Source organism: Ailuropoda melanoleuca, chromosome 2, assembly GCF_002007445.2.
Source record: "Ailuropoda melanoleuca isolate Jingjing chromosome 2, ASM200744v2, whole genome shotgun sequence".
NCBI classification, from domain to species: domain Eukaryota; kingdom Metazoa; phylum Chordata; class Mammalia; order Carnivora; family Ursidae; genus Ailuropoda; species Ailuropoda melanoleuca.
This window is the reverse complement of record NC_048219.1, coordinates 25,759,744-25,780,795: the sequence shown is the minus strand read 5'-3', so window position 1 is coordinate 25,780,795 and position 21,052 is coordinate 25,759,744. Positions and strand designations below refer to the sequence as shown.

Genomic DNA, 21,052 nt, shown 5'->3' with positions numbered 1-21,052 from the left:
AGATATACACAAGGGCAAATAAACACGTGAAAAGATGCTGAACATTATTAGTCATTAGGGAAATGTGTATTATATGAACAGACACTTTTCCAATGAAGACATACAAATGGCTAATAGACACATGAAAAAATGTTCAAAATCATTAGCCATCAGGAAAATTCAAATCAAAACCACATTAAGATACAACCTTATGCCAGTTAGAATGGCAAAAAGTGACAAGGCAGGAAACAACAAATGTTGGAGAGGATGTGGAGAAAGGGGATCCCTCTTACACTGTTGGTGGGAATGCAAGTTGGTACAGCCACTCTGGAAAACAGTGTGGAGGTCCCTTAAAAAGTTAAAAATTGAGCTACCCTATGACCCAGCAATTGCACTACTGGGTATTCACCCCAAAGATACAGACATAGTGAAGAGAAGGGCTATATGCACTCCAGTGTTCATAGCAGCATTGCCCACAATAGCTAAATCGTGGAAGGAGCCAAGATGCCCTTCAACAGATGACTGGATTAAGAAGATGTGGTCCATATATACAATGGAATATTACTCAGCCATCAAAAGGAATGATTTCACAACATTTGCAGCAACATGGATGGGACTGGAGGAGATAATGCTAAGTGAAATAAATCAAGCAGAGAAAGACAATTATCATGTGGTTTTACTCATTTATGAAACATATGAAACTTCCTATTATGAAACATAGGAAGATCGGTAGGGGAACAAAGGGAAGAAGGAAGGGGGGGTAAACAGAAGGGGGAATGAACCACGAGAGACTATGGACTCTGAGAAACAAACTGAGGGCTTCAGAGGGGAAGGGGGTGGGGGATTGGGATAGGCCGGTGGTGGGTAGCGAAATAAATCAAGCAGAGAAAGACAATTATCATGTGGTTTCACTCATTTATGAAACATATGAAACTTCCTATTATGAAACATAGGAAGATCGGTAGGAGAACAAAGGAAAGAAGGAAGGGGGGGTAAACAGAAGGGGGAATGAACCACGAGAGACTATATGGACTCTAAGAAACAAACTGAGGGCTTCAGAGGGGAAGGGGGTGGGGGATTGGGATAGGCTGGTGTTGGGTAGTAAGGAGGGCATGTATTGCATGGTGCACTGGGTGTTATACGCAAGTAATGAATCATGGAACGTTACATCAAAAACTAGGGATGTACTGTATGGTAACTAACATAACATAATAAAAAATTATTATAAAAAAAACCCACAATAGGTACACACCAATTAGATGGCTTTTTGAGAGAAAAAACTACTGGCAAAGATGAAGAACAACTGGAACTCTTATATATTAATTATGACAGTCATTAATGATAGTACATCCATTTTGGAAAATAATTTGGCACTTTGTTTTAAAGTTAAACATATACGTACAATATGACCCAGCAGTCAGACTCCTAGGTATTTACACAGGTGAAATGAAAGTTAACAGTAAAATTTATGTTCACACAAAAATCTGTGCATAAATGTGTATAGCCACTTTTTTTAAAGATTTTTTTTTTTTAATTTGACAGCACAAGCAGGGGAATTGGGAGAGGGAGAAGCAGGCTCCCCGCCTAGCAGGGAGCCTGACGTGGGCCTCTATCCCAGAACCCTGGGATCATGACCTGAACTGAAGGCAGACATTTAACCGACTGAGCCATTCAGGCACCCTTTGGTTGCTTTATCTGTAGTCACCAAAAACTGGAAACAACTGAAGTATCCCCCAACTGGAGAAGGGGTAATCAAACTGGTATATCTATACAATGGAATACCACTTAGCAATAAATGAGAATGAACTACTGATTCAGTCTACAACATGGATGAATTTCAGATACATTACACTAAATGAAGGAAGCATTTATATGATATTTATGACTATATATAACATTCTAGAAAAGGTGAAACGGGACAGAAAACAGATTGGAAGTTGCCAAGGGCTAGGAATGAGGGAATCGTGTGTGTGCGCGCGCGCACGGGGTGGGGGGGAGCCGCGGGGGGGGGACAGTGATAGAACTGTTCTTTATCTTTATTGATGATGATGGTTATGTAAATATATGCATTTATCAAAACTCGTAGAACTATACATTTAGAGGGATGAGTTTTACTGTACATAAATTATATCTCAATTTTAAAATGGGGAAAAAATCATTCAATGGGGTACTCAAAGCCATGTATGATTTACTCACCCCTCTCCTTTGATTCCTCTCTAACCAGCTCCATCCCCATCTTCTCCTGATCTTTTTGCTTCAGCCACATTGGCTGTCTTGCTATTCCTCAATGAAGCCAGACACCGGGGCTTGACAGTTACTGTGACTTCTGCCTGTGATACTTCTCTCTGATCTCAATGTCTATATGACTCCCTCTCTCTTTAGGCCTTTGCTCACTGGCCTACAGTTTTTGCTTATTGAGGTTTACAGAGTTGTTAGTTTGTTTTTTTGGATTTTTAATGATTTCTTTATTTGAGAGAGAGAGAGAGGGAAAGCATGTGCACTTGGGGGAAGGGGCAGAGGGAAAGAATCTCAAGCAGACTCGCCACTGAGTGTGGGGCTCAGTGCAGGGCTCATCGGTCGAGGGGCTCAGCCTTACCACCCATGAGATCATGACCCATGAGATCATGACCTGAGCTAAAAGCAAGTATTGGAGGCTTAACCAACTGAGCTACCCAGGCGCCCCAAGGTTTACGGAGTTTAAAGTTGTACCCCTCCCTCCTTTCTACCAGCTTCCCCACACTCTTTTCATAATACTCATCACTTTGTGATAAACTATGCATTTTCCTATGTGTGTATTTGTTGTCTTTCTTCCACCCTATTAAAATACAGCCTTCATGTAAGCAGAATTTTTTTTAACTGTTTTGTTCACTGATATTTTCCTATCATTTAGAACAATGCCTGGCACGTAGGAGGTGCTCAGTAAGAATTCATGGAATTAATAACTGTTAGCTTTAGCCTATTTCAAACTCTGCTTCAGCCAGCTATAAACTGTTACTTGGTGGGTACTCAGAGAAGCCTAAAAGATAATATGTGCATGCATGTATTTATTATTTGTATATGTATGTGTATAAATTAAGTCAGTCCTTGATTTTTATTGTAAGAGATTGGGGTGAGTATATATTATTTTTCCTGTTTAAAAAAATGTAATTGTGTAGAAACTGTATTTTCTGGGTGTCTATCTTTACTTTCACTTCAAAGAAGTCCCATTTCTCACCCTCAGATGTGAATGTTTTGAGTATTCTTATTTTTTAGTAAAACAAAAAGTCCAAGGTCAATTTTTATTTCCAACTTATACTAGGTTTCCTTGCTTTGTTACAAACCTAAAATAATGCAAATAAAAAATTATATTTGTTGAGCAAACCAAATTGAAGTTTAACAATGGTGTTTATACTATGACTGCTATTCAAGTGTAGGTGTCCTTTATGTCATTGTTTTATAACAATGTTTACTTATATGAGTCCTTTGTTTTTAGCCAATATATTTGAAACCGAGCTACTGATGTATGTTTGTTCTTTTTTGCCAGTAAAACTTGGGTATTCAGATCCCAAGGTTGCCAACTTACCTAATATCTCTTCATTGTTTTCCACATTGGGACCACTGGTGGGATATCTGAGGTCTGTTTTCATTCTGGGGAAAAGCCCTAGAGACCGGGTGCATTGAGGAAGCAGATATTGTCTGCACAATGAGTGGGGTAATGAGCTACTGTTGTTTATTCTTCTGTAGTATAATTGGTTGAGTTCAGACAATAATGTAGCATCTGTTGTTATACTGTGCAGGGAAATGTCAAAATAGAAAGCAAGCAGACAGGTGGATTAAAGGGAGAACAGGAGGAGAAACCAGGAAATATCACATTAAGTTCTGATTTAAAGTAGGTGCAGAGGGATTATAATAACGATAATAACAACACCAACAACAACTGTCATCTGTTGAGCACAGTATTACATCATAAGGTTCCATGTTGGGGCCTTACTGAGTACTGGCCATGTGTCAGCATTTGCTAAGTGTTTTATAAACGTTACTGCATTTTATACAAAAACCTTTTTGAGGAAGGTATTATCAGCCCTATTTCTTATATGGGGTAACTTAAATTCGTAAAGACTGTCATATGCCTAATAGCCAAGATTTGAACCTCTGTCTGTCATACCCAAAGCCTATTTCCTAGCCATACATCACATTTAATTATTAAAGTCTTTTAAAACTGCAGTGTTAGAAGTCCGGATAGTGATTAAGGAAGATAATTTTTAGGAAGGGCACAAAAGGACTTCTGAGATCCTTGATCAGTGTGCCACTTATATAGGTATGTTCACTTCTGAAAAGTTATCAGGCTGTACACTATTGCTCACTATCTCTATACAATGCACCTTTTCATATGCATGTTATATTTCAATTAAAACTTTAAAACAATGACAAAATACATGACTTTGGACAATATACAATATAATAATGATTCAAGTTTTGTAAAAAAAAAAAGTTTAAAATATATATACTTATATAAAAATGTGCACAAAAAATTGATGGAGAGTGTGTTGATGAAAAAGTTTTAGAAATAAATGATGGTGTTGGTAACACAACATTGCGAATGTACTTCATGCCACTAAATTGTACACTTAAAAATGGTTTAAAAAATTAATGGGTGTAAACACTCAAATGACAGCAGTGGCGACCTCTTGATCACTTATTTATTTTTGCAATGATTATATACATTATTTTTATAATCAGGAAAATATTTTTTAATCTCAAAGACATAGGTTTTTTTTTAAGTTTTTATTTTAATTCCAGTTAACATACAGTGTTATATTAGTTTCAGGTGTACAATATAGTGATTCAACACTTCCATACAACACCTAGTGCTCATCACGACAAGTTCATTCTTTATTCTCCATCACCTGTTTCACCCATCCCCCTGCCCACCTCCCCTCTGGTAACCATCAATGTGTTCTATATAATTACAAGTCTGTTTCTTGGTTTGTCTCTCTCTTTCTCTCTCATTTTTCCCCTTTGCTCATTTGTTGTGTTTCTTAAACCCTACATATGTGTGAAATCATATAGTATTTGTCTTTCTCTGACTGACTTATTTCACTTAGTCTTATACTCTTTAGCTCCATCCATGTTGTTGCAAATGGCAAGATTTGATTCTTTTTTTACGGCTGAGTAATATTCCATTGTATATACCACCTCTTCTTTATCCATTCATCAATTGATGGATACTTGGGCTGCTTCCATATCTTGGCTCTTGTAAATAATGCTGCTGTATAAACATACAAGGGGTGGGGTGCCTGGGCGGCTCAGTCAGTTAAGCATCTGCCTTGGGCTCAGATAGTGATCCTAGGGTCCTGGGATCGAGCCCCACATCAGGCTCTCTGCTCAGCAGGAAGCCTGATTCTCCCTCTCCCTCTGCCTTCTGCTCCCCCTGCTTGTGCTCTCACTGTCAAATAAATAAATCTTTAAAATAAATAAATCAACATAGGGGTGCATGTATCCCTTTGAATTAGTGTTTTTGTATTCTTTGGGTAAATACCCAACCGTGCAGCTGCTGGATTGTGGGGTAGTTCTATTTTTAACTTTTTGAGGAACAGCCATACTGTTTTCCAGAGTGGCTGCACCAGTTTACATTCCCACCCAACAGTGCAAGAGGCTTCTTTTTTTTCCACATCCTCACGAACACCTGTTGTTTCTTGTGTTGTTGATATTAGCCATTTTGACAGATGTGAAGTAATATCTCATTGTAATTTTGATTTGTAATTCCCTGATGATAAGTGATGATAAACATCTTTTCATATGTCTGTTGGCCATCAAAGACATAGTTTCAAAGAACCACATTGTTAGAAATACTCAAATGAGGGGGTGCCTGCTCAGTTGGCACAGCCGGTTAAGCATCTGACTCTTGGTTTCACCTCAGGTCATGATCTCGGGGTCAGGAGATCAAGTCCTGTGCCTGGCTCTGCGCTGAGCGTGGGGTCGGCTTGAGATTCTCTTTCCCTTGCCTTCTGCCCCTCTCACTCGTGCACTCACTCTCTCTCTCTAAAATAAATAAGTCTTAAAAAAATAGTCAAATGATACCACCTAATAGTTTAGAAAATATATATAACTCTCATCTACAGAAGTTGTTTATCCCTACAAGCAACTCTTGGTTAGCCCTTAAGGGACATGTATATAGAAAATTAATCTGAAGTTGATGCTGGAGGAAGTCAGACCTCAGACCAAGGAAAGATCAGTTCTTGGTTACTAGGGGTAGAGCCCATGAGACTCATTCTTTTATCATTTATTTAGCACCTGCTGTGTGCTTATCACCATACTAAACATTTTTGCATGTTATTTCAGTCAACATGTTAGTTTATTCCTTGTCTTACCAAATACATATTGAGCAGCTATTTTGTGCTATGAGTTACTCTTGGAATAAGAAGTAAGGCATGTTTCCACATTCTTATGGAGGTGGCAAGCTAGTGGGAAAGCCAGACATTAAACAAATAACTATGTACAGTATAGAGAATGCTGTAATGGACATAGTACAACTGGAATTTAATTTTGATAAACACAGGTTCATCTATTCATTGGGTTATTAATATATGACAGTGTTACTAAAATAGCTTAATATTGGAAAATATTCATCTGAAACTCATTGATGACCAGAACGCCAGTATTAGATAAATTTCTACTCATGCTATCCAAAAAAGAAAGGAAGAAATGAAAAAAAAAAAAAAGAGAGAAAGAAAAGGCAAAAGTAATTGGTTTAACTTCCTATTATTCTGATTTTTGGAGTATATTTCTTATGTCATCATTTCTTGGTCTCAATTTCTTTTTTTTTTTTTTTACTTAAAATATTTATTTATTTATTTATTTATTTATTTATTTATTTATTTTTATTATGTTATGTTAGTCACCATACAGAACATCAGTAGTTTTTGATGTAGTGTTCCATGATTCATTGTTTGCATATAACACCCAGTGCTTCATGCAATACATGCCCTCCTTAATACCCATCACTGGACTAACCCATCCCTCCACCTCCCCCATAACCCTCCATTTGTTTCCTGAGGTCCATAGTCTCTCATGGTTCATTTCCCTCTCTGATTTGCCCCCCTTCACTCTGCCGTTCCTTTTCCTAATGTCCTCCCTTGCTATTCCTTATGTTCCACAAATAAGTGAAACCATTGTAGGTTGGGGTGCCTGGGTAGCTCAGACATTTAAGCCTCCGACTCTTGATTTCGGTTCAGATCGTGATCTCAGGGTCGTGGGATCAGGCCCCATGTCCAGCTCCGTGCTCACAGAGTCTGCTTTTTCCTGTCCCTCTGCTCCTACCCCTGCTCGTGCTCGTTTGCTCTCTCTTTCTCAAATAAATTAATTAATTTTTAAAAATAGTTGTAGATCAGTTGAGGGAATATTTTGTTTTTCTATTGATGACAAATTGAGAACATGAAAATGTCAAAGTAACCAGGCAAGAATATAACTATGAGATGGAGCATGCTGATAGCAGACTTACTTACCTAAGGAGCCTCCTGGAGTACTAGAAACAAAAAGATTTTTGTGAATTTCTGCCATAGATTCCTACATCAGAGACCATCTAACTTCCAGTGGAGTATCCGATGGAAGGTATCATGAATGTGAAACAATGCAATATTATAGGTTGAGAACCAGGAAACCTAGGTTCAAGCCAAGCTCTAGCCATGAGATCTCTCAACAGTCTACTCCACCTGTTTGAGTCTGTATTTTTACCTGTGAAATGAAGAGTTTGGGCCATCTCTAGGTCCAGAAATCTGGACTTGGCCAAATCCCACAGCAAGTTAGTGACAAGGCTGGAACTAGGACTGTGGTCTCCTACCTCCAATAAACCTGATATTTTAATTTCTTTCCATTCCATTCCGCTTTCTTTTTATTGTGGCCAAATATATGTAACAGAAATTTGCCTTTGTAACCATTTTTAAGTGTACATTTCAGTGGCATTAATTATATTCATAATGTCATGCAGCCATCACCACTATTTCCAAAGTTTTTCATCACCCCAAGTGAATCTTTCCACTCCCTTTTGATGTTAATATAATATCTAGTATTCTACAAACTCTTTAGTTATTTTGACTTGGGAAATGTATGTTTTCAGATGTATTATTTACATGTGTCTTTTGTAAATGTTTCTAATAGCCTTAATTCACACCCTAGAAAGGAAGCAATTGGGTACTTGATACCTCTTTCCTCAATCACAAACACCTGAGCCCTTCAGTAAAAAACAATTAAATTATATTTCTTTCCTATGTGATTACCTATCAATTTAATAATACATGTCATCAAGGTGGCACTTATTTTAATTAATTGCTTATTAGGCTAATATTAAGAAAATGAAAAACATGATTCTATTGTCAAGCATCAGGCTTGGTTAATAAATGGACAGTAACTTTTTGATGAGTTTATACAAAGCAGCAGCTTTCTTCTAGGCTCTTCCTGCCCCACTCCCCACAATCCTATCTATCACACACTTTGACACCTGGTTTTTGCTTTCTTTAGGCCATCCGGCTCTCCTTAGAGCAGGCCCTGCCTCCAGAGCCAAAGGAAGAAAATGCTGAACCAGTGAGCAAACTGCGGATCCGGACCCCCAGTGGCGAGTTCCTCGAGCGGCGGTTCCTGGCCAGCAATAAGCTCCAGATTGTCTTTGATTTTGTAGCTTCCAAAGGATTTCCATGGGACGAGTTCAAGTTACTGAGTACCTTTCCTAGGAGAGATGTAAGTTCACATGCCTATTTTAGGAAACGTGTCCAGTGGGAGATATCCCATCATTAGGGCCGGACAGAATAGTCCAAGAGAAATCCCATGGTACAGCCTACTACAGGACCACACACCTAGGAGTAGTTTGTTCTGCGCACCGTTCTTTCCTCAGCCTTCGGAGAAGGTATATCTTCACAGGCCAACAGACTTGTGCCTAGGAGCCTATAGAAGAAATTAGGTACTAGGTCTTTCTTCCTTCCTAGCTATTTCCCCTATTCCAGCATCCGTGTAGGCTTTCCCAAGATCTCTTCTCTATATACCTCAGAATAGATCTGAGAATTGTGTGCGTAACAGCTTAACAATTCAACCAGGGTCAATGATTATAGGTTCACTAAGTCATGCTAAACCAAGAGTATTTTGTGATTTGATAGTTCTTACTATCCTGGGAAGTCACAGAAGATGACCTGTATTCACTGTGTTTCTGTATTTCAGCAACGTATTTGATAGTCTCTAATAGTATCCTGGGGCAAAGTAGAAAGATGTAAATCTATAGTTAGGTAGTTTCATTGCTGATTAAATGATGGTATACAAAAAGTGTTGACTAAGTGATCACCCTCTCCCTAGAGGGAACCAGGAGGTTCTATATTTAAGCCTTTATTACTCACCATGCTTATTGGAACTTACATGAAGACTTTATCAGATTTATGGATTATGAAAAATAAGATTCAGAAAACCTTAAAATACTAAAACAAAAAATAAGATTCAAGAAAACCTTAAAATACTAAAACAATAGACAAAAATGGACCTGTAAGAATTTTACAGAAATATTCAGAGATAGAAAGAGAAAGAGATTCCCACATTAGATTTAGAGAATTAATTACTCAGATTTGGGATGGAAAGACCACACGCTATCAAAGGTTATGGTTGAACTGAGCCGAATATACATTATTGTGTTGTGGCTGCTGACAAAATGATAGCTGCTTTTTTGGAGGTATAATCCCAATGAGAGGATAACTTAATGGTCCTAACTGTGAGGGCCACAGAGTCCTTAGACTCGATGCTGAGGCCTGAACAAAAAAGAGCATGTCTAGAGCAGGGCTGGTACAAAGATGAGGGAACAGGGAATCATATCATTTGAGGAACATTTCCTCTAGAGATGGAAGGGCCATGGGAGACTTGATTGTTGTCTTTAGCTACTTCAAGACCTGCCATAAAAAAGAGGGATCTTACTTTGTGAGGCTCCAAGGACAGAACTGGGACCAATGATTTGAAAGTTATAGGAGGCAGTTTTGGCCCAATATAAGAAAGTATTTTCTAAGGAGGGAATGAATATCTTGTGTCTTGTTGTTCTATAATTTTTTACAAAGGCTGTCCATATGTTCATGTCCACCTCCCCTGAAGTTCCCAGCATGGAACCTCACACATAAGCATTTAGTTACTGTTGTCAAATGGTAATCATCTCCAGTCTGACCTAAATCTCTGATTCCAGAGTGACCTAGAGAAGCTGTTCCAAATGTGAACAGAAGCCCTAGGCCCACCCAGATTCCAGACCGAGACCTAAACCCAGAAAGCCCACCCAGGACTCCTTAGACCTCCTAGAGCCAGGGGTAGGGTGAGAGTTAATGGCCCTTCATCCTTGTCTGAATGCTCTTTCAAGTCAAATGACTAGTGTTTTTGCAAGGCTATTCTGTAACAGCCATCTGTGTCTGCAAGGATTAGGATCTAATTTGTAAAAGTCATCTTAAATTACAACCAAACTAAAGACTGTTAAAAAGCACATCTTAAGACCTTGCCTCTTTAATAACAAATAACATAAGACTTAGCGCTGGGAGTCTTATTGTGTCTTCAGCCTTTTCTTCACAAAGCAGGGACTGATTTCTCACCACAGGACCTGGTAAATGTTCTTCTGCACCCCCACCCTCCAATCAAAACAATACTTCATGTTAAGATTTCCCAGCTGTCCAACTATTTACTAAATGTCTGGTGGGTATACCACTGAACCAAGCACTGTGGGACAACCAAAATAGCAGCAGACACAGGCCTTGCTCAGAAAAGCTGATTGTCAAGGTGCTGGGAACATAGAGTTACTTGATTTTTGCTGTTGTTGTTGTTGTTTTGCTAATAACAGTTACCAATTGTTTGGCCATTAAGCTATACCTCTAGGGTGTGTTAGAGCCATGTGAACAGCAGTGGCCCATTTGCTTACTTGGGCATTGAGAGGTAGTCGGTACTGAAATAGTTGAGTGCTAAAGTTGAACAATGATCTTAACCCTACTACTACTCCCCCTGCCTCGGAGTCAGAGTAAGGGGCCCCTGCCAGCTTCCCGGTTCCCCTTTGGACCTGTGGGGCACTGGTCCAGTGCCACTCAGTCAGTATGAGATTGTCAGTATCCCCCAACCTTCCTTTTCCCTTTTCTCTCCTTCTTTCCCACCCCTCCCCTTCTTTCCAATCCCATTTTGTCCTTTTTATTCTCTTCCCTTCTTTCCACTCTTCCCTCATCCTTATCTTTTTATCCCACAACTCTTTCCCCTTCCTGCCTCCTCTGTTTTCCTTCTTTTGCCTACTCCTATCAATCCACATCACTCAGAGAAGCTCCACCTGCAACTGGAAAGTGTGGTCTTCTGTTTATAACATGACTGGGGAGCACTGGGGAAGGAGGATGGTAATGGCAGATTATCTTCAGGACTAGTGAGTGCCCTGTGTGCCTTGTCACTTATGTAATCACACAGCCCTCATTCTTCCCCCAAGAATATTTCTTCTTCCAGACCTATAGATGTGAACCCCCCAAGCAGACAAACATGCATGTGTTCCAAAATACAGTATCAGACATTTTATATTCTAAAAGTAATGAATGTATTTGTATTTTTCTCCTGCTTTCTAGTTTTTTCCCCCTCTCCATAACGATAGCTTATCATTTTTTCTTTCTCCCTTTATGTTTAAAGGAAATGTATCAACAAGTTTCTAGCAGGGTTTTTCACAGAGTGAAAGGCCCTCAGTAGATGTTTGTTTAAATTAACTGGGGGGAAAGCCTTACAGATTTAGAGTATGTGGATTCCTTCCTCTGTCACCTATCCACCTTTATTACATTAAGCACTAAGCTTAGCACTGGGAACACAATGCTGAGAAAAATGACATAATTCTTACCCTTGTAAAACTTCCAGTCTGTATCCGCAAACTACTGTTGGATGGTGTTTGACTTTATTGATAACACAAGGATATCCAATTTGCCACCATAAGGAAATATAAGTAGTTTAATTTGTACTGCATTCATATATTTTTTCTTCCGTGTGGCAAAACATTTGCTGAGCAGTCATTCTGCCAATCTCCATACCAGACACCAATGATACAGAAATAAAAGAAATTGTTACTGACCTCAAAGAGTTCACATTCTAGTGAAAACACAATTAAAACAAATTGCATTATAAATTATACCCATAGTTGGAAGGACAGGTAATTTCAGCCTGATAAGGGAAGGCATTATAAGGGAAATGAATTTGACCCAAGCCTTGCATGATGAGATATTAGGTGAGTGGAAACAGAATAGCATAGTTAAAAATAAAAGTTTTGGTTGTAACTAGACCTGTATCTGAATCCCACTCCATCAGATACCTGCTGTATGACATTAGACAACTTACTTGGCCATGCTGAGTGTTTATTTCTTCACCTTTCTTTCTTTAAAAGAAAAATAATAATATCTAGCTCAGAGAGTTGTGGTTAAGAATTAAATAAGTGAGGGGTGCCTGGTGGCTCAGTCGTTAAGCGTCTGCCTTTGGCTCAGGGCATGATCCCAGGGTTCTGGGATCGAGCCCCGCATCAGGCTCCCTGCTCTGCTGGGAGCCTGCTTCTTCCTCTCCCACTCCCCCTGCTTGTGTTCCCTCTCTCTCTCGCTGGCGGTCTCTCTCTCTGTCAAATAAATAAATAAAATCTTTTTAAAAAAAAAAAAGAATTAAATAAGTGAATGTAAACTACTATGTCCCTACCACATAGTGAACAGTATCTGCTACAATTATCTTAAGTGGAGAGAGACAGAAGAGGTGGGGAAGGCTGATAGCTAATGAAAGCATGGTAGCAGTGAATTCTTTCTTTAGAGCAATGATGGATACTTACGTTAAAAAAAAAAACCAAAATGTTCTAAACCAGACAAAATAATGTCATTGGAATTATTGATATATTTGAAAGGAATCTCAGAGATATCAAGGGCAATGTTGTCATTTTACAGATGGAAGAATCAAAGCATAATAAAATGATACACTTTACTTATGTCACATGATAAATAGCAGAGCCAACACTAAAACCCAAGTTTTTTTTTTATGGCCATTGCTTTTTAAGATCACTGGCTCCTTTTAAAACTCTGCTAATAGATTACAGAGCTCCACTTTAAAATTAGAGCAATAGAACAATAAAACTGGAAAATCAACATTAGAATCCACATAGTAAATGCAATAAATTGCTGCTCCAAGCACCAATTTTTAAAATATTCTGTATTTCAGTGACTTTATGTTAATGCCTCTAATATTGCAGTGGGATTGATTTTCAATTTATATTAGACTGTCTGATTTAAAAAAAGAAAGAAAAGAACCAGAAGGAAAAACTTTAATGCCATTGAACTACCTATATCTTAAAAGCTTTGTTTTCAAGATAAAGCAAGATGAAGCATCTAATCAGTGAGATACATGTTAAAGTTACCACTGCTGAGCTTGCTCCATGCCCTCCAGGTATTTTAATATCACCATATTTAATTATTTGAGGTTTTCTAATATCCCTAAATGATCAAGATATAGAGAATAAGAACAATGATTGTAGAATGGAACACAGCTAATATCTAGTCAGTCACAATATCAGTCTGCCTCTAAACTTCTCTCAAATCTGTTCTTTTCCTCTCCTTCCCCCCTGGCCCCACTGCTCAAATCTTCATAGCTGGATTAAACCTTGGTTTTTTTCCCCCTTCACTCCAGTCTTGTCTGCCCCACCTCCCATCAGTCCTCCCCACTGACTCTTGAGTTATTTTTTTGAAACATAGATTTGGTGATATCTTATCTCCTTCCTGCTTAAAAGCCGCCAGGGTTCTCATGGCCCACAGTACAAACTCTTTACCAAAGCGTACACAATCATACCATCTCTTCTTCCTGCTCAGTTCTTCTCCCTCCCTCCATTACTTCCCCACTACATGCATCTTGCCATTAAGCCACACAAAACTGCTTGACTGAAAGAAACCAAGAGATCGTACTCAAGTGCAAAATGCATTCACAGAGTTATCTCCGTCCTTTTCTTGTCAGCTTGGGGAGGTAGCAAGGCAGGCAGTATTAGTGTCAGTCAACAAATGGAGAAAGTGAGGGCCTGAGGTGACATGGCTTGCTTGAGAGCATACATGCAGTTGATGACCATGGAGGACTAGAGCCCAACCAAGCCTCTCAATTGCTTTATTTTCAGAAAGTGATGTTGTAAGGAAAGTTGTTTCTGGAGTATTTTGACCACAGGATGCTTGAGTTTATAAGTTGAAGTCATCTGATAAACTGTTAACATAATATTTACAGTAAAAGAAACTAGGTAACAAAAGCTTTAAAAGAGCTTTTTCTTAAACAGGTCTTATATGAAACTCTAGTCTGGTATATTAGCAGTTTAATTAAAGGGGAAAAATACTCTCTCTAGCAAGGGTGATTTATATTTCTTCAGGTTATTTGTTTTGTTTAAGAAATGTATACTTTTCTAAATTATAAGTCTTAGTAATGAAGTGAAGCATCCTATGCCTTAACAATGCCTTATACACTGAATCAATCTGAAAACTCAGTTTTTAAGTGTCTCTGTTGAAATGATTGAGGAGATGAAATAGAGGGAAGGCAGTGATACAGAGGAAGGAACGTTGGACTGGGAATCAAAAAGGTTAGCTGGGCAACCTTGAACAAGGCACACCCCCTCTCTAAATCTGTTTTCTTCTCTATAAATTAGAAGCAATAAATAAGGCACTGTGTATAAAAGTGTTTTGTGGACTGTGAGACACTGTCCAAATATGAAAAGTGGTGATGATCATGAGACTATCCAATAGCCAAATGTTCAGAATAAAAATTTTTTACTAATAATATTAATTGAGGGTTTACTATACTAGGCACTATTCTCAGTGACCTATATGCATTATCTCACTTAATCCTAAAAACATAGGGGAAGGGAAGGAAAAATAAAATAGGAGGAAAATAGAGAGGGAGGCAAACCCTAAGAGACTCAACTCTAGGAAACAAACTAAAGATTGTTGGAGGGGAGGTGGGTGGGATAATGGGGTAACTGGGTGACGGGCATGAAGAAGGGCACTTGACGCAATGAGCACTGGGTGTTACATGCAACTGATGGATCACTAAATTCTACCCTTGAAACTAATAATATAGTATATGTTAACTAGATTGAATTTAAATAAAGAAAAGAAAACAAACAAAAACTATTCTGAAGGTAAATATTCATCCTGTCCTCACTGAGATGGGGAAACTCGGGCACAAAAGAGGTTAAGTAACTTGCCCAATGGCATAGTAAATATCAGAACCGGATACAGACCTAAGTGTGTGACTCTGGGGTCTGTGCTCCTAATCCCTATGCCATCATGCCTCCTGATTTATTCAAAAAAAGGAATAAATTAGTGAGGTAGTTTATCATCTAGAAAAGTACTTTAAATGAGTAAATGAAGCTCAGTTTTATACACTTGCAAAGATTTCATCTTCTCTGATTTCTTCATATTGTCTTCGTAATTCCTATTACAGAGTCACAGCCAAATGTAGGTAAAGTATACACTTACTTGTATTTCACACTCTGTTTACCAACAAACTTTTTATTTTTTGAGGCACTTGCTAAGTGCCAAAGAATAAGGCATGGTCCTTCCCTCTGAGAGTACCCTGGCTTCTCATACACAAAATAATCCACATAGTGCAGTTCATGCAGTGGGTTCTAAGAGTTCTCAGACAAAACGGCAATAGAAGTCAGAGTTGACAAAGATCCCTGCTGACCTGGGTGACTGGGAAAGGCTTTGCACAGGAGTAGCAGATGAACAGAACTTTGAGATGGATAAGATTTTTGTTGGGCTGATAAGGGGAGAACATTCTCCAGTAGCCAGGACAGCTTGAAGAAAGAAGCTAATATTAGAAAGCACAAGGCATGGCTAAATAGTGGAGTGCAGACTACATTAGTTGAAAATGGGACTTGTAAAGTTCTAGGAACGGGAACTGTGTAAAATCTAGACTACCAGGCAAGGGAGCTTGGCTTTATTTCATGTAAATTTGTTGAGCAAGGTAATAACATGGTCATCGTGGCTATCATCAAAGTAAGATTACCCATATATTATTTCATATTTTATAAATTCACATTGCCTAGCACATTGTAGGTACTCAAGAAATTTCAGTCCTCCGATCTCTTCCCTTACTCATTAGCTAGGTGATCTCATTAGCTAGGTGATCTCATTCAGTCTTGTGGCTTTAAATGTCATATATACAGTTACAACTCCAAAAGTATGTATCTTCATCCCAGGCTCTCCCTGAACTCTTAGATATTTGTACACACAACTGGCTATTCAACACCTCCACCTTATGTCTAATTGGCATTTCAAATTAAACATAGCTAGGTGATCTCATTCAGTCTTGTGGCTTTAAATGTCATATATACAGTTACAACTCCAAAAGTATGTATCTTCATCCCAGGCTCTCCCTGAACTCTTAGATATTTGTACACACAACTGGCTATTCAACACCTCCACCTTATGTCTAATTGGCATTTCAAATTAAACATAGCTAGGTGATCTCATTCAGTCTTGTGGCTTTAAATGTCATATATACAGTTACAACTCCAAAAGTATGTATCTTCATCCCAGGCTCTCCCTGAACTCTTAGATATTTGTACACACAACTGGCTATTCAACACCTCCACCTTATGTCTAATTGGCATTTCAAATTAAACATAGCTAGGTGATCTCATTCAGTCTTGTGGCTTTAAATGTCATATATACAGTTACAACTCCAAAAGTATGTATCTTCATCCCAGGCTCTCCCTGAACTCTTAGATATTTGTACACACAACTGGCTATTCAACACCTCCACCTTATGTCTAATTGGCATTTCAAATTAAACATAGCTAGGTGATCTCATTCAGTCTTGTGGCTTTAAATGTCATATATACAGTTACAACTCCAAAAGTATGTATCTTCAATCCCAGGCTCTCCCTGAACTCTTAGATATTTGTACACACAACTGGCTATTCAACACCTCCACCTTATGTCTAATTGGCATTTCAAATTAAACATAGTCAAAACTAGGGACTTCTGGGTGGCTCAGTTGTTAAGTGTCTGCCTTTGGCTCAGGTCATGATCCCAGGGACCTAGGATTGAGCCCCGAGTCGGGCTCCCTGCTCAGTAGGGAGCCTGCTTCTCCCTCTCCTTCTGCCCCTCCCCCTGCCTGTGTGCTTTCTCTCTCTCTCTCTCTCTCTCTATCAAATAAATAAATAAAACCTTTAAAAAAATAAAATATACATAGTCAAAACTGAACTCCTGATTCCTACCCTCCCCCAAACCTTCTCCTTTCATAGTCTTCCTCAAGTCATTAAATGGCAACTTCATTCCATTTTTTTTCAGGCCAGAAACCTTGGAGTCATCCTTGACTTGTCTTTCATTTCTCCATCCAACTCCTAAGCAAATTCTCTTGGTTTTACCTTCGAAGAATATTCTAAATCTACTTCTCGCTACCTCCACAACTAACCCTAGACCAAGCCACTATAATCTCTTGTCCAGATTATTGCAGTGGTGTCTTAACTGGCCACTCGCCCTCCACCCATGCAACTTTTCTACCCCTTCAGTCTCCTTTTCTAAAAAACAGAGACTTTAAGATATATACATAAGGCAAATCATATCACTTCTCAAAACCCTGTAGTAGTTCCCCATCTAGTTCCAAACTTTTAAAAGGCCCTCCCTGCTGTGACTCCCTGGCATTTCTCTGACTCCATTCAATCTTTTCCAGTCACTTTGGCATCCTTGCTATTTGCGAAATACAGCAAAACATTTTCTCACTTCAAGGCCTTGCATGTGCACTTTCTTCCTCTAGAAATCTGCATTGCTCATGCCCTTCCTTCAAGTCTTGCTCAAATGTTGCCTTTTCATTGAGGCCTTTTCTGACCCCCCATTTAAAATAAGTCTTTCTTCCCTCCTTTCAGCTCCCACCTTTCTAACTGACAGCCCTTAGGCTGTCTACCATTTATTGAGTTCCCACTGTGTATTAGGCAGTTGTGCTATGCACTTTACAGGTGTCATCTATTTGAATCCTTACAACCGACTTATGAAATGGGTATTATCATTACCTTATAGTTGAAATAATGAAAGGCACAAAGAAGCAGATTTCAAACCCTTGTCCAAAATCTATTATATCGGGCAAATATTATTCCCGTTTTACAGATACAGGAACTGAAGCTTGTAAGTTAAGTGTTTTGTACAAGATCACATAACCAGGAAGTGGAAATTAAATATGAAGGTCCTGATTCTTTCCATTATATCTCACTGGCAGCCTGGAAAGGTAAGTTGACATGAAGAAAGACTGAAGCCAAAAGAATAGTCAAGGGATGTTGCAGTACCTAAAATGAGATTGATAGGGGCACCTGGGTGGCGCAGTTGTTAAGCATCTTCCTTCGGCTAAGGGCATGATCCCAGCGTTCTGGGATCGAGCCCCACATCAGGCTCCTCCGCTGGGAGCCTGCTTCTTTCTCTTCCACTCCCCCTGCTTGTGTTCCCTCTTTCACTGGCTGTCTCTCTCTGTCAAGTAAATAAATAAAATCTTTTAAAAAAAATAAAATGAGATTGATAAAAATGCAGCCAAGAAGGGGCAGATTAGAGAGATGCTTATACATAGTCTACTAATGCCTGGACTAAGTATTTGATAAATGGTTCCACAGTTTCTCCTATAGCATCTGTACTTGGAGTCAGAGAGATCTTGGTTCTAATACTGGCACTCCATCTGTTTGCTGAGTTACATTGAGTACATTATTTCTGTTGGCTATATTTTAGTTACTTCATCTTTCAAGTGAGGATAATGTCATGTGTCCTCACTAATATATTGTGATGATAAGATTAAAAGTGATAATGAAAACACTTAGTAAACGGCAGAGGCCCATGCTGCTTGATTTGGTAATGCTGAGTTCCTTTTATCCATTTCCAGCAAGTCACTGCTTTTGCCCTGTCTTAACCTTTAAAAAATAAGTTTTGACACGCACTCCTCATTCCTAATATGAGGGTGACCTGCATTTTGTCATTTCTGTTATAACAGACTGTTCCTTGGAAGAAGTCCACTATTTATTGCAGTCTCCCTAGTGTAGAAAAAATGTGTTCTGAGTATTGGCAGTCATGACAAGGAGACAGCACAGTGATAAAAAGAACCTGTTACCAGGTGGAGGTTGGGCGAGGCACACAACCTCTCTAAACTTGTTCCTTTATCTGTACAAGGCAGATAATAATAACTATGAATGAGGTGGTTATAGAATTAAGAGAGGTGATTTGAGGGCAAGGACACGACACATGGTAGGTGCTCAGGACATGTGATGCTTTAAAATGTGTAGACCTTGGGACCCCTGGGTGGGTCATTCAGTTAAGCATCTGCTGGGTCCTGGGATCAAGTCCTGCATCTGGCTCCTTACTCAGCGGGAACCCTGCTTCTCTCTCTGCCTGCCGCTTCCCCTGCTTGTGCTTTCTCTCTGTCTCTCTCTCTCTCTCTGACAGATAGATAAATCTATCTATCTATCTTAAAAAATAAATAAATAAAATAAAATGTGTAGACCTTGTGCTTGGAAGAAATAACATGGCTCACCAGCTGGACATGCCTCTGGGCAAGGCACTGTGTGTAGGATGAAACCACACCATCTCACTTTCAGCATATTTTCCTTTAAGGGAGCATATTCTCTCCTCCTTCCTGCATGTTACTGTTTCCACAAAGCAGAATACTCTTAGTTGAGATTGCATGGAAATATGACTAACCACCAAAGAGGCTTGCAGTGAAATGTGTTGGTATAATTTCCTGCTTAGTTTCAAGATGAATTGAGTCTGAGCCTTCCAAAAGTGGGTGGATCTCTGATGTGAAAGTTTTCTTTGAAATTTTTATGGCTGATTTGGTGACCTCTTCAATTCTCACAGCCTTTTCCACCTCTCAATCAGACAGGGGAATTAACAATTATTAATATCCTACTCTGCGCCAGAACCTGTGCCAGACCCTTCAGAAAGCATTCTCTCATTGAATCTCTATACAAACCCTAAGACATAGATAGTAGCCCCATTTTACAAATAGGACAGCTGAAGCTAAGAGACATTAAGTAATCTTTCGGGATGCCTGGGTTGCTCAGTTGGTTAAGCATCTGCCTTTGGCTCGTATCATGATTTCAGGGTCCTGGGATCGAGCCCCACGTTGGGCTCTCCACTCAGCGGGGAGTCTTCTTCTCCCTGTCACTCTCCCTCTGTGCTTTCCTCTCTCTCTGTCTCTCTCAAATAAATAAAATATTTTTTAAGTAATCTTTCCAAGGTCACATACATAGTAACTGACATAATTGTGATTTGAAACTCCAAAGTCTATGCTTTTTATCCTAAGCAGAAAACTTTTTCATATAATGTGTCAGGGGGACCCCAAGACCACCTCCAGATTTGATGGTTGCCTAGGAGGACTCACAAGACTAAGCATGTAGTCATACTCATGGCTACAATTTACTACAGTAAAAGGATACAAACCAAAATCGGCAAAGGGGAAAGGCGCATGGGGAGAAGTCCAGGAGAAACCAGGCACGTGCTTTCAAGGATTCTCTCCCAGGAGAGTCCCACAGATTGAGCTTAATTTCCCCAGCAGTGATTTGAAACAACATATGCGAAGTGTTGGCACGCAAAGAAGCTTACTAGGGACTTGTGTACCCAGGGTTTTTATTGGAACCTGATCACAAAGGCAGATACCCTCCGCCTAGGTACCCAAATTCCAGAATCCCAGAAGGAAAGCAGGCATACAACACAAACTATGTGGTTTGCACAGTTTAGGCTTATTGAGCCGCACTTACAAGTTCTGGGAATGTTGGGAACCTTCCCAAAAACCAAGTTCCCAGATGCCTACCAAGGCCAACCTTGTAAGCAAGCCTTTCAAAGAATATCAGTCAGGCTTGTTTATGTTAACTGTTTTCTGTATATATATCACCCCCATTGCTCTTGACCAAGGCATCCTTACAGAAAAATTATGACCAGTAGGACCCTACACTCAGAGTAAGAGCAGCCTGTAGTGTGGGTCCCAGTTATGCTTTTTAAGGATCCTGGACTTCACCAATTTAAAGAAATCCCATTAACCATTGAAGTCCATCTTAAAAAGCAAAGTGGCTTCTTCCTTAAGTTTCTGTAGTAACCAT

The 21,052-nt window shown here is 39.2% G+C and overlaps 1 protein-coding gene and 1 long non-coding RNA gene across 4 annotated transcripts in view; both read left to right on the top strand.

The window, feature by feature from the left end:
- FAF1 (Fas associated factor 1) overlaps window positions 1-21,052 on the top strand; it is a 474,879-nt gene that overhangs the window by 428,940 nt on the left and 24,887 nt on the right. For all 3 annotated transcript variants that reach the window (XM_011227828.3, XM_034652358.1, XM_034652351.1), the window contains exon 18: window positions 8,476-8,691. In XM_011227828.3, coding sequence (XP_011226130.2) covers window positions 8,476-8,691 — 216 coding nt within the window. The remainder of the gene's footprint in view (window positions 1-8,475; window positions 8,692-21,052) is intronic.
- Window positions 15,012-20,633, top strand: LOC117799866. The gene is made up of 2 exons (XR_004623015.1): window positions 15,012-16,101; window positions 16,272-20,633. It is a non-coding gene; the product is annotated as an uncharacterized LOC117799866 (long non-coding RNA).